Source organism: Hypanus sabinus, unplaced genomic scaffold, assembly GCF_030144855.1.
Source record: "Hypanus sabinus isolate sHypSab1 unplaced genomic scaffold, sHypSab1.hap1 scaffold_209, whole genome shotgun sequence".
Classification (NCBI taxonomy): domain Eukaryota; kingdom Metazoa; phylum Chordata; class Chondrichthyes; order Myliobatiformes; family Dasyatidae; genus Hypanus; species Hypanus sabinus.
Window position 1 is genome coordinate 496,086 of NW_026780194.1, and position 16,188 is coordinate 512,273.

Below are 16,188 nucleotides of genomic sequence, written 5' to 3' on the forward strand. Positions count from 1 at the left end.
GTGAATGGAGAGAGTGGGCCCTTTTTCATTTTTTTTTTGTTTTCTTTACTGACCCTTTATTCAAAGTAAGAATTATAAATCTTAATAGTGTAATCACATATCATGTACAATTTGTTACTTCAGGTGTCACACAGGCACAAACCTATAAAACTACCAGCAACAATTGAACACACTTGGGAGTAGGGTTTTGCAGTGAACAAACACTATTTTAGTAGTAACTACTAATAATAGTGAACTTAAACCAGATAATCCAAGGGTTCGCAATGTTATGCATACATAGGTGTAAATACAGGTTTCCCCCGTATCTAAAGCTAGAGCGTTCCTATGAAACCATTTGTAAGCCGAAATGTCATGAAGCGAAGAAGCAATCACCATTAATTTAAATGGGAAAAGATTGTGGATGTTCCCAGGCCCAAAGAATAACCCACCAAATCATACCAAATAGCACATAAAACCTAAAATAACACTAAGCTATAGTAAAAGTAGGAATGATATGATAAGCATACACACTATATAAAGTAGAAATATTGTATGTACGGTGTAGTTTCACTGAAAATCCAGAAGATAGTGAACTGAAATTGATTTGGAGAGAAAAAAAATCGGCACGTGCACGCATGCGTACTCAACTGCTGCACAAGGCTTCACGGTCACGGTAGTCTTTCTCGGGGTAAACTCCCATATAAAGCAGGCATCATCTTTATCGTAAAAGTGAAAATCCTCTTTGGTTAGAAAAAATAAGTACTAACGTAGGTCTTTCATAACAGTGAGCTGTTGTAAAGCGAACGTCCAAAAAACGGGAGCCACCTGTATATAAAATCCAAAACCTAGGTGGTAAACGATATAGTCAATAGACAATAGGAAATAGGTGCAGAAGTAGACCATTCGGCCCCTCGAGTCTGCACCGCCAGTCTTACGATGATGTGGTAGATTCAATTTAGTTCATAAGATTGGAGGGGGAGGGAGGGAGGGAAGGAGAGGGCGAGGGTGAGGGAGATGTAATCCAAGTAAACAGGTGTTGTCGACCTTTTCCAATGCCCATTAAATCTTCCAAGTTAGCCAGACGTGACCAACTCAAGAGCACCTTCTTCAAGAGAAAGTCTACCAACCCAGGCAAGGGTTAGACTCACCGGTAGATCCCACAGGGTCGCTCTTACATGCACTAACAGCCACAGATCGATTCTTCTTTATCGATCCTCAGATCCCACCCTTGTGGGTACAAGAAAGTCCAACTAGCAGAAACTTTCACCACTAGCCTTCGTGCGTCCGCGTGTCCTGCGAGTAAAGCAGTTACGTGTGTTTAAATACTGTTGTGCTGAACACCAGCTGTCCATCACATAGCTCCGCCCGCTCTCTCTGTAAAAAGTCGCTTGCTTGTTCTGTGTCGGTAAAGGATCATTCTGACCTTGCTTAACCACACAGAACATAAACATTAGCTGGTCACCATAGCAACCCAGCACTTCTGCAGAAATCCAACAGCGTGTCCAAAGTCAGTCTCGGTTCTCTTTGCATTTTAAAGAGACAGTTCACAGAAAGGGGACACATCACTCAGTATCCACCCAAACGAGATTCTTCAGTTTGGCCAGACTGGGGTGGGCAGGCTATAACCCCCTCTGTTAAGCTGCCAGCAGAACTGAGAGCTACATAAGATTAGATGACTGAGTGAATCGCTCCCTACATTCACAGCCGGTGAATGGCCTCTCCCCAGTGTGAACTCAGTGATGCACACTGGTTGATTTGGCTGAGAGAATCTTTTCCCAAAGTCTGAGCAGATCGGTCTCTACCCAGTGTGAAGTCGCTGGTGTGCCTTTAGGATGGATGACTGAGTGAATCCTTTCCCACAGTCTGAGCAGGTGAACGACCTCTCACCAGTGTGAACTTGCTGATGTATCTTCAGATGGGATGACGAAGTGAATCCCTTCCCACAGTCTGAGCAGGTGAATGGCCTCTTCCCAGTGTGAACTGACTGGTGTCTCAGTAAGTGAGCTGATGAAGTGAATGCCTTGCCACAGTCTGAGCAGGTGAACAGCTTCTCCCCAGTGTGAATTCTTTGGTGTACCTTCAGTTGAGATGACTGAGCGAATCCCTTCCCACAGTCTGAGCAGTTGAATGGCCTCTCTCCGGTGTGAACTCGCTGATGTATCTTCAGTGGAGATAATTCAGTGAATCGCTTCCCACAGTCTGAGCAGGTGAACAGCCACACTCCGGTGTGAACTGACTGGTGTCTCAGTAACTGATATGATGAAATGAATCCTTTCCCACAGTCTGAGCAGGTGAATGGCCTGTCCCCAGTGTGAACTGACTGGTGTCTCAGTAACTGAGATGACTGAGTGAATCGTTTCCCACAGTCCGAGCAGGTGAACAGCCGCTCCCGAGTGTGAACTCGCTGGTGAGCCATTAGGTCAGATGACCGAGTGAATCCTTCCCCACAAATTCAGCAGTTGACCAGCCTCTGCCCGGTGTGAACTGACTGGTGTGTCCACAGGTGGGAAGACCAACTGAATCCCTTCTCACACACAGAACAGGTGAATGGCCTTGCCCAGTGTGAACTTGCTAATGTACCTTCAGTTGAGAAGACCGAGTGAATTCATTCCCACTGTCTGAGAAGATGAATGGGCTCCCCTCCATGTAAACTAACGGGCATGCCAGTTGGTCAGATGATCGAGTGAATCCCTCCTGACAGTCTAAGCAGGAAGGATGATTGACTGAAACCCCAGCTCCACTTCTTAAATATCTGGACAGAGACAGCAAAACTGCTGTGTTGTGTTCGAGATTCCCATACTCAAATTCCTTGCAATTTTTAACCTGTAAAAAGATTTACAAAATCCATCAGTGGATATAGGACAACATTTCAGATGAGATTACTTGAGTGTCAAGGTGGGAGCTGGCATCACACTGTTACAGTGAATTTTAACCCAAGTTGGAGAGAGAAATCACCACCTGACTGGGCAGAGTGCTGGTATCTGGAAGACCATCAAACTCTCTGATGATCTTCCTGTCTCTATAAGAATGGGGCATTTCTGCCATCTCCAATCTGTGACCTGGCTCAGTTTGACTCTCTCCCTTGTTATTATTCTGTGTTCCCACTGAGCTGCATGGGTTCCTGGCCCCACAGTAACTGAAACAATCTCACACAAGTAGCCTGCAATCCGTTCCATGCACCCACAACTCTCTGTGTAAATAAAGTTACCCCTGACATCCCCTCCATATCAACTTTCAAGCACCTTAAAACTATACCCCCTCACACTAGCCATTTGAGCCCTGGGGTAAAAGCCTCTGCCTATCCACACGATCAGTGTCCCTCATCATCCTATACATCTGAAAAAGGCTCTAAACATAAACAAAGATATTATACATTTCTTTGAGGATTTGTTGGGAATAGACAACGTTATGACAGTATAGATAGGGTACAGGTACGCAGCTTTTTCCACTAAGGATGAGTGCGATGACAACCATAGGTCATGGGCAAGTGGGGAAGTGAAAATTTAATGGGAACATTTGGAAAAGCTCTTTACTGAAATGGTCGTGAGAGCTTGCAGTGAGATGCCAGCACAAGTGGTGAATATGAGTTCAGTTTCACCATTTAAAAGAAGTTTGGATGGGAGCCTGGATGGTAGGGGTATGGTGGGCGATGGTTCCGGTGCAGTTAGTTGCATTAGACAATTTAAATGTTTGTTTGGCATTGAATGGATTGGGCAAATAGCCTGTTTCCGTACTGAACTTCTCCATGTTTCTGTGACAGAGAAGCTGGCTAAACTTGCTTGGAAGGGAAAGATAGGAGTGACAACGGAGCAACAATGGCTGGAGTTTCTGGGAGCAATTCAGGAGCTGAGTGATCGATACATCCCAAAGAAGTGGAAGCATTGTAAAGGCAGGAAGACACAACTGTGGCTGAAATGAGAAGCCAAAGCCAACATAAAAGCCAAAGAGAGGGCAAACAAAAGAGCAAAGACTATTGGAAGCTTTTAGAAACCAACAGAAGACGACTAAAAATAAGTCCGATGAGCTTGGGGGTGGAATTATGATACTGTTGTCATTAATGAGTCTTGGTAGCACCCAACAGTCTGAGGCATTTAGAGGAACAAAATATCGGGGGCCTCAATATCTCTTGAAAACCAAGGCTCCCTGCACCAGTTACCTTTCAGCATACGAACTCTACACTCCCAAAAATGTCTCTTCTGAAGGCCTCCCACTTACCAAGTAATCCTTTGCCAGAAAACGGCCTATCCCAAACCACACTTGTCAGGTCCTTTTGACACCATCAAAACTGACCTTTTATCCCCTCTGTTCTGTTCCCCTAACTAACGAATCCCCTACCACCCGTTTGACTTTCCTCTGCCAGGTAATCCCTCCATCCCCAACAGTTTCTAAAGCGGCCCACCTGGCTGTTGTGTGAGATGGCAACAAGAGTACTCTGCGATGGCTATTTAACTTCATTCCCCTTCATGTCTCTCAACCAGTTTCCTGTGTCCTGCACCTTAGGTGTAACTCACCTCTCTTCATGTCATATCTATCACCCCCTCCAACTGCTGGATGATCCAAAATTCATCCATTTTCAGCTCCAACTCCTCAAAGTGCAGCTGGGTGCACATCTTGTAGGTGAGGGTGTCAGGGACACTGGAGTTCTCCCCACCAATGTCCCCTCTAATTTGTAACCACCAGTGTGCACAGAAATCTTGTACTGTGCAATATTTTACCCAGTGACGCCATGTGCACTGCGAATTTTATATAGAGAGGTATTCATTTTATCAGCCAGCAAATCACTGTCTGTAAGAACTGTGATCTCCTCTGGGCTCGATTCAGTTCATCTGCCCTCTCACACCATGTCACAGGCCTGTAACGGGTAATGAAGGATTTTCTCACCAGTGCTTTTGCACTTTGTCCACAAGTGGTTTGCTTGCTAAATTACACTTTAAAAAGTCAGATTTCCAAATATCACTCCAATTCTTCCCTCTTGTAAACTCTCCAACAACTTTCGCATCACCACAATACACACAGGTATCACCAGTTTCTGTATTGTACATAAATATTTCCCCTGAAGTCTCCCCCAATGACTGACGGTGGTGAACTCAGTGAATGAAATCCCAATGAATATGAAGGGAAGGGCAGTAGTCTGTCTCACTGGAGTCTGGCACATTTGATGTGAAAGCTACTTGTTGCTCAGGGCAAAGGTTTTTGATATTATTATCTTCCAGAGAGAATGGGACAAAACATGTCGTCACGGGTAGAAAAGTCCAGAACAAGAGGAGGTGGAACAAGCAACACAAACAAAATGCTGGAGGAACTCAGCAGGCCGAGCAGCATCTATGGAAAAGAGTACTAATGCTGAGTTCCTCCGGCATTTTGTGTGTGTTGGTTGGATTTCCAGCATCTGCAGGTTTTCTTCTGTCAGTGATCGGAGGTAGAACAAAGGCGAATTTCTCAACTGGTGATGTAAAAGATTTTGTTCCCTTTCTCCGAGTTCCTCATCCTTGCATTTAGATAGCTGGAGCTCAGCTCTGTCTGAGAGATCCATCGGTTCCCATTCCCTCATCAGCTGGGAGCTCCCCGGGGCCCGTGTACGGATCGTGAGGCTGAGAGAGAGGGAAGAGAGCAGGACTGTCCCTGGATTGCGGACTGTGATGTCCGGATTTCACAGGAATCGTTCTGAAGTCGGTGTTTCAGAGAAAAACACGGAGAATCACTCTTACCTCCATCCGACATTTTCAAGGCCTTCAGTGTACTGCGCGCATGCGTGATACTCGGTGTCGTCCTCAGCCTGACGCCTGCGCATTTCATCGGTGCCTCAACGACGGCGAAATTTTTAACGCATGGCCCTATGGGTAATCACGGTGCCATTAAAGATTTGTGCAGTTAACGGTTCAAGGTCCATACCTTATTTTTTTCGTGTGTATCGAAAAATCTGCAGCTGTTTTACCGCAGAAAGCGGCTCCCATAAGCAATATACTCAATATCAACGCCTATCGAATGCCAAAGTAAAATGCAGTTATAAAACATAGGAGATTCTGCAGTTGCTTGGAATACAGAGACGCACACACACACACAAAATGCTGGAGGAACTCTGCAGTTCAAGGAGCAACTAAGCAGCGGATTACACAGGCTAGGCATGCTGAAAGGGCTCGGTGTAAACGTTGTCTTTTTATTCCTCTTCACAATTGCTGTCTGTTGATTTCCAGCAGTATTTTGCAGAAATTAACCACCTTTTCTTTTCGATCAACCAGTTTCCAAATGCTTCTAATCTTTCACTTTTAACCACATCCAGCTGGTCTGATTCCTCCTCCTCGTAAACTCTGGACCCCAACTCTCTTTGCAGCCCCAAAGCCTGACTCAATCTGGCAACTCTTTGGTTTCTGACTCTGCACCATCGAAGATTCACTCGCTAGACAGCTGTCAGACTTTAGAGGTGTATTGTGTTACGAGACTGCAGGTTCCTTTACTGCGAGTGCGTTTTTAGTGCCTGATTGAGGTCTTTGACGTAAAACACAAAGAGTGAGGGGGCGGGAGAGGGAGAGAGGGAGGGGAGGGGGGAGGGAGAGGGAGAGAGGGAGGGGAGGGGGAACGGGGGAGGGGGAGAGGGAGGGGAGGGGGAACGGGGAGGGGGAGAGGGAGAGGAGAGGGGGAGTGGGGAGGTGGTGAGATGGGCGACGGGCGAGAACGTCACAACCACAGTGAGCTCATCGTCTTATTCAGCCCGGAGACAATCATGCAGGAATTTCATGCAGGTGTATAAGATGACGAGAGGCATTGGTCGTGTGGATAGCCAGAGGCTTTTTCCCAGGGCTGAAACGGCTAACACGAGGGAGAATAGGTTTAAGCTGCTTGGAAGTAGGTGCAGAGGAGATATCAGAGCAATGTTTTTTAAGCAAAGAGTGGTGTGTGTGTGGAATGCACTGCCAGCGACGGTGGTAGAGCCGGATACAATAGGGTCTTTTAAGAGACTCTTGGATAGGTACATGGAGCTTAGGAAAATAGATTTCTGTGATTCTATGAAATTCAAGGGAAATCTTCTATTCCACGGAGTGGTGACTAGTTGCAACCTGTCACCTCAGGGAGAGTGAGAGGGGAACGGCAGGGGTAGATTTTGATATACGGATATGGAACAGAAACATGGGCAGGAACCAGATGGGCCGAGTGGCCTTTCTAGTTGACATTGTGAGTGTGGTAGAGACAGTAAGTACCTGAATCACGGGATTTTAAACAAAACTGTTTTAACTTTCACAGATCCACAATATTAAACACCAGTCTAGTTTAAGACTAACATCAGCAGAACAGACTCCTCCAATGCTCAGTGACCAGGGTTCCGTCCTGGGTGCGATGAGCAGCCGCAAGAACTGCAGAATTTGACAGTAACAGTCCCTCATGAACCTGCAGCTGCCTTCAGTCACCGTGATGGTTAGACTTTTAACACAGAGGTGATTTGAACTTCCTCCCTGATGTAGGAGGGTTCAGACCGAAGATGTAGCGGAGAAGGAAAACAAAAAGATAATAAAGTTGCGTGCACCGTTAGGGATAAGCAGAGAGGAAGAGGTGGAGAGTTTCTTAAATGCATTTATTTTAATGCTACGAGCATTGTCAGATAGGTGGATGAGGTTAGAGCATGGATTGAGACATGGAAATATGATGTTGTAGCTATTAGTGAAACATGGTTGCAAGACAGGTGTGATTGGCAACTAAATATCCCTAGATTTCGTTGCTTAAGGTGTGAAAGAATCGGAGGGCCAAGAGGGTGAGGCATTGCATTGCTTGTCCGAGAAAATATTACAGTGGTATTTTGACAGGACAGATTAGAGGGCTCGTCTCGGGAGACTACATGGATGGAATTGAGGAATGGGAAAGGTGTAGTAACACTTATAGGGGTGTATTATAGACCACATAATGGGGAGCGAGAATTGGAGGAGCAAATTTGTAAGGAGATAGCAGATATTTGTAGTAACCACAAGGTTGTGATTGTGGCTGATTTTAATTTTCCACACATCGACAGGGAAGCCCATACTGTAAAAGGGATGGATGGTTTCGAGTTTGTAAAATGTGTGCAGGATAGGTTTTTGCAGCAATACATGGAGGTACCAACTAGAGAAGTGGCAGTGTTGGATCTCCTGCTGGGAATGAGATAGCTCAGGTGACGGAGGTATGTGTTGGGGAGCACTTCGGGTCCAGTGATCACAATACCATTAGTTTCAATATTATTATGGAGAAGGACAGGACTGGACCTAGGGTTGAGATTTTTGATTGGAGAAAGGCTAACTTTGATGAGATGCGAAAAGATTTAGGAGTGGATTGGGACAATTAGTTTATGGGAAGGATATAACAAAGAAATGGAGTTCATTTAAAGGTGAAATTTTGAGGGTACAGAATCTTTATGCTCCTATTAGGTTGAAAGGTTAGAAGTTCGAGAGAGCCATGGTTTTCAAGAGATATTGTAAACATGGTTCGGAAAAAGAGAGAGATCTATAATATAGGCAGCATGGAGCAAATGAGGTGCTCGAGGAATATAAAGAATGTAAAAAGAATCTTAAGAAAGAAATTAGAAAAGCTAAAAGAGGATCTGAGGCTGCTTTGGCAAGTAAGGTGAAAATGAATCCAGAGGGTTTCTACAGTTATATTAATAGCAAAACGATAGTGAGGGATAGAATTGGTCCCTTAGAGAATCAGCGTTGACAGCTATGGGGGAGATTTTGAAAAATGATTTTCATTGGTATTCACTAAGGAGAAGGTTATTGAATTGTGAAAGGTAAGAGAAACAAGTACGGTAGTTATGGAAACTCTGATAATTAAAGAAGAGGAGGTACAGGAGCTTTTAAGGAATATAAAAGTGGACAAGTCTCTGGTTCCTGATAGGATATTCCCTAGAACCTTGAGGGAAGTTAGTGTAGAAATAGCAGGAGCTCTAACGGAAATATTTCAAATGTCATTAGAACCGGAGATGGTGCCGGAAGATTGGCGAATTGCTCATGTTGTTCCATTGTTTAAAAAGGGTTCTAAGAGTAAACCTAGCAATGATGGGCCTGTAAGTTTGATGTCAGTGGTGGGTAAATTAATGGAAAATACTCTTAGATATGATATATAATTATCTGATTAGACAGGGTCTGATTAAGAACAGTCAACATGGATTTGTGCATGAAAGATCATGTTTGACAAGCCGCATTGAACTTTTTGAAGTGGTTACTAGGAAAGTTGACGAGGGTAAAGCAGTGGATGTTGTCTATAGGGACTTCAGTAAGTCCTTTGACAAGATTCCACACGGAAGGAAGTTAGGAAGGTTCAATCATTAGGTATTAATATTGAAGTAGTAAAATGGATTCAACAGTGGCTGGATGGGAGATGCCAGAGAGTAGTGGTGGATAACTGTTTGTCAGGTTAGAGGCCGGTGACTAGTGTTGTGCCTCAGTGATCTGTACTGGGTCCAGTGTTGTTTGTCATATACATTAATGATCTGGATGATGGGGCGGTAAATTGGATTAGTAAGTAAGCAGATGATACAAAGATGGGTGGCGTTGTGGATAATGAAGTAGGTTTTCAAAGCTTGTAGAGAGATTTAAGCCAGTTAGAAGAGTGGACAAAAAGATGGCAGATGGAGGTTAATGTTGTTAAGAGTGAGGCGCTACATTTTGGTAGGTCTAATCAAAATAGGACATATATGGTAAATGGTAGGGCACTGAGGAATGCAACAGAACAGAGTGATCAAGGAATAATGGTGCATTGTTCCCTGAAGGTGGAATCTCATGTGGATAGGGTGGTGAAGAAAGCTTTTGGTATGCTGGCCTTTACAAATCAGAGCAGTGAGTATAGGAGTTGGGATGTAATGTTAAAATTATACAAGGCATTGTTCAGGCCAAATATGGAGTATTGTGTGCAGTTCTGTTCATCGCATTATAGGAAAAAATTCAATATAATTGAGAGAATACGGAAAGGATTTACTAGAATGTTACCTGGGTTTCAACACCTAAGTTACAGAAAAAGGTTGAACAAGTTAGGTCTTTATTCTTTGGAGTATAGAAGGTTGAGGGGGGACTCAATAGAGGTATTTAAAATTTAGATGGGGATAGATGGATTTGATGTGGATAGGCTTTTTCCATTGAGAGTAGGGGAGATTGAAACACAAGGACTTGAGTTGAGAGTTAGGGGGAAAAAGTTTAGGGGTAACACGAGTGGGAACTTCTTTACTCAGAGAGTGGTAGTTGTGTGGAGGAGCTTCTAGTAGAAGTGGTAGAAGCGGGTTCGATATTTAAAAAAAATGTATAGGTATATCGACAGGAAAGGAATGGAGGGTTATGGGCTGAGTGCAGGTTGGTGGGACTAGATGAGAGTAAGCTTTCAGCATGGACTAGAAGGACTGAGAAGGCCTGTTTCCATGCTGTAATTGTTATATGGTTATATAATAACCATCCAGAAATTATATTACGGGATAAACAAGCAGGACTAACTCCCTCAATAGATATAACCATTCCCAACACCCACATTTCCCTTGACCAATGGAGCACCTCACAACAGGTATTGCTTGTGTCATCAGTCAGACAACCGAATTATTTTCTGTCAATCAGCTTCGACATGTCCCTACTCTGTTATTCGTTTCCACTCCCTGCTGCTGATTCCCTTCTCATGATCCGTTCTTACCCCAACCATTTCCCGGAGCCCCACACTCTGCCCTGTGCAGACCTGCCTCTGGTTTCTGACCCTGCTCCGTTGAACATCCAACAGATGGTTTCCCATTCTGCTTTCAGTCTTTAGATGACAGTGGTGTTCTCTAACAACACTTCAGAAGCAGGGAAAATGACCCATAATGTGGAAATGAGCCCTAAATAAGGATGTTAACTCCCAATGTCATTCTTCCTGAGCCCAGGGATTAGAGGGACAAAGGACATCTGAGACAGAACTGCAGTCAGCTCGACTTCTTCAGTCTGCAGAGAATTCAAGGGAAACCTCTTCACCCACAGAGTGATGACTGCTTGGAACCCATCCCACAGGGAGAGCAAGAGGGGAAGAACAGGGGAGGATTTAAAAGGACTGTCGTGTAGTTGAAACTCTGGCAAGGTCCAGGCGGCCTGAGTTGACTCTCTACTGTACACGAGGTGTGTTATAAATTCACTAAGTACCAAAGACAGAGTTTAAAATAGAACTGATTTATTTGCATATATCCAGAATATTAAACTCCAGTCCCATTAAAGGTGAATATGCAGCAGAAGAAACTACTCCCATGCCCAGTGACCAGGGTGCAGAACTGGGTGTGGTGAGCAGCAGCAATAATTGCAGAGTTCAGCACCGACAGTCACTCTCGAAGTTGCATTCAGCAACAGTGAGGGACACACATCCAGTGAATGGTCTCTCCTGTGTGAACTCAATGATGCACATTTGCTTGATTTGGCTGAGAGAATCTCTTCCCAAAGTCCGAGCAGGTGTCCAGAGTCTCCCTGGTGTGAACTGAGTAGTGTGCTCGCAGGTGGGATGACTGAGTGAATCCTTTCCCACAGTCTGAGCAGGTGAATGCCTTCTCCCCAGTGTGAACTGACCGGTGTGCTTGTAGGGTAGCAAACCGTGTGAACGCCTTCCCACAGTCTAAGCAGGTGAATGACCTCTCCCCAGTGTGAACTTGCTGATGTGCTTGTAGGTGGGATGACTGAGTGAATCCTTTCCCACAGTCTGAGCATGTGAACGGCCTCTCCCCAGTGTGAACACGCTGATGTACCTTAAGTTGAGATGACGAAGTGAATCTTTTCCCACATTCTGAGCAGGTGAACGGCCTCTCCCCAGTGTGAACTCGCTGATGTATCTTAAGTTGGAATGATGAAGTGCATTCTTTCCCACAGTCTGAGCAGGTGAACGGTTGCTCCCCAGTGTGAACTCGCTGATGCACTTTAAGGTTAGATGATGAACTGAATCCTTTCCCACAGTCTGAGCAGATGAACGGCTTCTCCCCAGTGTGAACTCGCTGATGTTCCTTCAGTTCAGATGACGAAATGAATGTTTTCCTGCAGGAGAACGGCCTCTCACCAGTGTGAACTGACTGATGTCTCAGTAGGTGAGCTGACAACGTGAATCCCCTCCCACAGTCCGAGCAGGTGAACGGCCGCTCCCCAGTGTGAACTCGCTGGTGAGCCATTAGATCAGATGACTGACTGAATCATTCCCCGCAAATTCAATGTGCACTGACTGGTGTATCCAACAGGCAGGAAGACCATCTCAATCCATTCTCACCCACAGAACAGGTGAATGGCCTTGCCCATGGTGATCCAGCTGATGTACCTTCAGTTGAAATGACCGACTGAATCCATTCCCACAGTCTGAGCAGATAAATGGATTCCCTCCGTGTAAATTGACAGCATGCCAGTCAGTCAGATGATCGATGAATCACTCCCCACAGTCCGAATAGGAATGATGATCGAGTGAATCACTCCCCACAGTCTGAGTAGGAATGATGATCGAGTGAATCACTCCCCACAGTCTGAGTAGGAATGATGATCGAGTGAATCCCTTGTTCCACTTCTTAAATATCTGGACATAGACAAAAAAACAGCGTGTTGTGTTCGACCTCCCCGTAGATAATATCCTTGGCGTTTTTAACCTGAAAAAGATTTATAGTACATCAATGGGTGAAGGACAATATTTCAGACAAGATTACTTGAGTTGTCAAGGTGTGATCTGGCATCACACTGTTACAGTGAGGTTCAACCCAAGTTGGAGAGAGAAATCATCTTCTAACTGGGCACTGTGTAGCTATCTGGAATGACCATCAAACTCTCTGATGATCTTCCTGTCTCTATAAGAATGGGGCATTTCTGCCGTCACCAATCTGTGACCTGGCTCAGTTTGACTCTCTCCATTGGTATTATTCTCTGTTCCCACTGAGCTGCAAGAGTGCCTGTCCGCAAAGTAACTGAACACTCTCACACAAATACCCTTTGTTGACGTGCAGCTGGGATTTTCTTTTATCTACTGTCAATGTAAAGTGCCACTGTTTTGAAGCCATGTAAACGTTTCCTGCCCAGATGAATGGTTGGTCCGCACAGCTGTTAAAAGGAATTAAAAGAATAATCATATTATTTCAGGTTCTTGTCACTGTCATAGAAAAGCACAACACAGAATCAGGCCCTTTGGCCCATCTGGTTTGTGTTGAACTATTTAAACTGTCTGCTCCTGTACCCCTGCCATCCAGGTACCTATACAACCCTCTTAGAAGTTGAAACTGACCTCGCATGGACCAGCTGGGTTTTCTGCTCATTCCACACCCGGATGACCGTCAGTGGAAGAAGTTTCCCCTCATGTTCCCCTTAACATTTCACCTTTCACCCTTAACCCATGGCCTCTGGTTGTAGTCCCACCCAATCTCAGTGGAAAAACCCAGCTTGCATTTACCCCATCTATAACCCTCATGATTTTGGTATGCCTCCGTCAAATCTCCTCTCAATCTTCTACATTCCAAGGAATTCCAATTTTGGGGGATATTAACATGCGAGAGGATTGGGAAAATCAGGTCAGCACTGGATTTCAAGAGAGAGAATTTGTAGAATGTCTATGAGATGGCTTTATTAGAGCCCACTCGGGGATCAGCTGTACTGGATTGGGTATTATGTGATGAAACAGAGGTAATTAGAGAGATGGAAGTGAAGGAACCCTTGGGAGGCAGTGATCACAACATGACTGAGTTCCTGTGAAATTTGAGAAAGAGAAGCTGAAATCCGATGTGTCGGTATTTCAGTGGAGTAAAGGAAATTACAGTGGCATGAGAAAGGAACTGGCCAAGGTTGACTGGAAAGGGACACTAGCAGGAAGGACGGCAGAGCAGCAGTGGCTGGAGTTCATGTGAGAAGTGAGGAAGGTGCAGGACAGATATATTCCAAAGAAGAAGAAATTTTCAAATGGAAAAAGGATGCAACTGTGGCTGACAAGAGAAGTCAAAGCCAAAGTAAAAGCAGAGGGCATAGAAGGAAGCAAAAATTAGTGGGAAGACAGAGGATTGTGAAGTTTTTCAAAGCTTACAGAAGGAAACTAAGAAGGTCATTAAGAGGGAAAAGAATAACTACGAAAGGAAGCTAGCAAATAATATCAAAGAGTATACTAAAAGCTTTCTCAAGTATATGAAGAGTAAAAGACAGGTGTGAGTAGATATAGGACTAATAAAAATGATGCTGGAGAAATTGTAATGGGAGATAAGGAGATGGCGGAGGAACTGAACGAGTATTATGCATTAGTCTTCACTGAGGAAGACATCAGCAATATACCAGACATTCAAGAGTGTCAGGGAAGAGAAATGTGCGCAGTCACAATTCCGACAGAGGAAGTACTCAGGAAGCTGAATAGTCTAAGGGTAGATAGATCTCCTGGACCAGATGGAATGCACCCTCGTGTTCTGAAGCGGAGGCATTAGCAATGATCTTTCAAATGTCAATAGACTCTGGCATGGTTCCAGAGGACTGGAAGACTGCAAATGTCACACTGCTACTTAAGAAAGGGGCAAGGAAGCAAAAAGGAAATTATAGACCTGTTATCTTGACATCGGTGGTTGGGAAGTTGTTGGAGTCCATTGTCAAGGATGAGGTTACGGAGTACCTGGAGGCATATGACAAGATAGGCTGAACTCAGCATGGTTTCCTTAAAGGAAAATCCTGCCTGACAAACCTAGTGCAAATTTTTGAGGAAATCACAAGTAGGCTAGACAAGGGAGATGCAGTGGATGTTGTGTATTTGGATTTTCAGAAGGCCTTTGACAAGGTGCCACACGAGGCTGCTAAACAAGATAAGAGTCCATGGAATTAGAGGAAAGTTACATACGTGGATAGAGCGTTAGTTGATTGGCGGGAAACAGAGAGTGGGAATAAAGGAATCCCCATTGAGTCCTGACGAAGGGTCTCGGCCTGAAACGTCGACAGTACTTCTCCTTATAGATGCTGCTTGGCCTGCTGTGTTCCACCAGCATTTTGTGTGTGTTGTTTTATAAAGGCATCCCATGCTGGTTGGCTGCCAGTTATCTGTGGTGTTCCACAGGGGTCCGTGTTGGGGCCGCTTCTTTTTATGTTGTATATCAACGATTTGGATTATGGAATAGATGGCTTTGTGGCAAAGTTTGCTGATGATACAAAGATAGGTGGAGGGGCCCGTCGTGCTGAGAAAACAGAGAGTCTGCAGGGAGACTTGGATAGATTGGGGGAATGGGCAAAGAAGTGGCAATTGAATTACAATGTCGGAAAGTGTATGGTCATGCACTTCGGTAGAAGAAATAAACGGGCAGTCTGCTATTTGAATGGGGAGAGAATTCAAAGTTCTGAAATGCAATGGGACTTGGGAGTCCTCGTGCAGGATACCCTTAAGGTTAACCTCCATATTGAGTCGGTGGTGAAGAAGGCGAATGCAATATTGGCATTCATTTCTAGAGGAATAGAGTATAGCAGCAGGGATGTGATGTTGAGGCTCTGTAAGGCACTGGTAAGACGTCACTTGGAATACTGTGTGCAGTTTTGGGCTCCTTATTTATGAAAGGATGTGCTGACATTGGAGAGGGTTCAGAGAAGATTCACTAGAATGATTCTGGGAATGAGAGGGTTAACATATGAGGAATGTTTGACCGCTCTTGGACTGTACTCATTGGAGTTTAGAAGAATGCGTTTAGAAGAATAGAAATATTTTGAATGCTGAAAGGCATGGACAGAGTGGATGTGGCAAAGTTGTTTCCCATGGTGGGCAAGTCCAGTACAAGAGGACATGACTTGAGGATTGCAGGGCACCCATTCAGAACGGAGATGCAAAAAAAAATTTTTAGCCAGAGGGTGGTGAATCTATGGAATTTGTTGCCACGGGCGGCAGTGGAGGCCGGGTCATCGGGTGTATTTGCATTGTATTTATAGTGCAGGTCAAGTCGTTGGGTGTATTTAAGGCAGAGATTGATAGGTATCTGAGTAGTCAGGGCATCAAAGGTTATGGTGAGACAGTGGGGGAATGGGAGTCGAGGGGAGATTGGATCAGCTCATGTTGAAATGGCGGAGCAGACTCAATGGGCTGAATGGTCGACTGCTGCTCCTTTGTCTTATGGTGATTCCTGTGTATGTACCCTGGAAGCCTCAAGAAATGATCATGATCATAAATCAGGCCCCAGATAGAAAAGAAAAACCAGCACAGTTTGTTCAGTGTGTCCACAGTACTACAAAAATGTTCAACACGACCCTGCAAGATTTATTCGGTCTCTCCTGCATGATTCTCTCA

At 44.7% G+C, this 16,188-nt stretch overlaps 1 protein-coding gene across 1 annotated transcript; it reads right to left on the reverse strand.

Annotated features, from left to right (window-relative positions):
• Positions 1-952: 952 nt before the first annotated feature.
• On the reverse strand, positions 953-5,802 carry LOC132387665 (zinc finger protein 623-like). Its single transcript, XM_059960039.1, has 2 exons — positions 5,688-5,802; positions 953-2,802 (listed from the first exon to the last, which is right to left on the reverse strand). The coding sequence occupies exon 2, from the start codon at positions 2,393-2,395 to the stop codon at positions 1,778-1,780; it is 618 nt and encodes a 205-aa protein (XP_059816022.1). The 5' UTR covers positions 2,396-2,802; positions 5,688-5,802; the 3' UTR covers positions 953-1,777.
• Between the last annotated feature and the right edge of the window lie 10,386 nt (positions 5,803-16,188).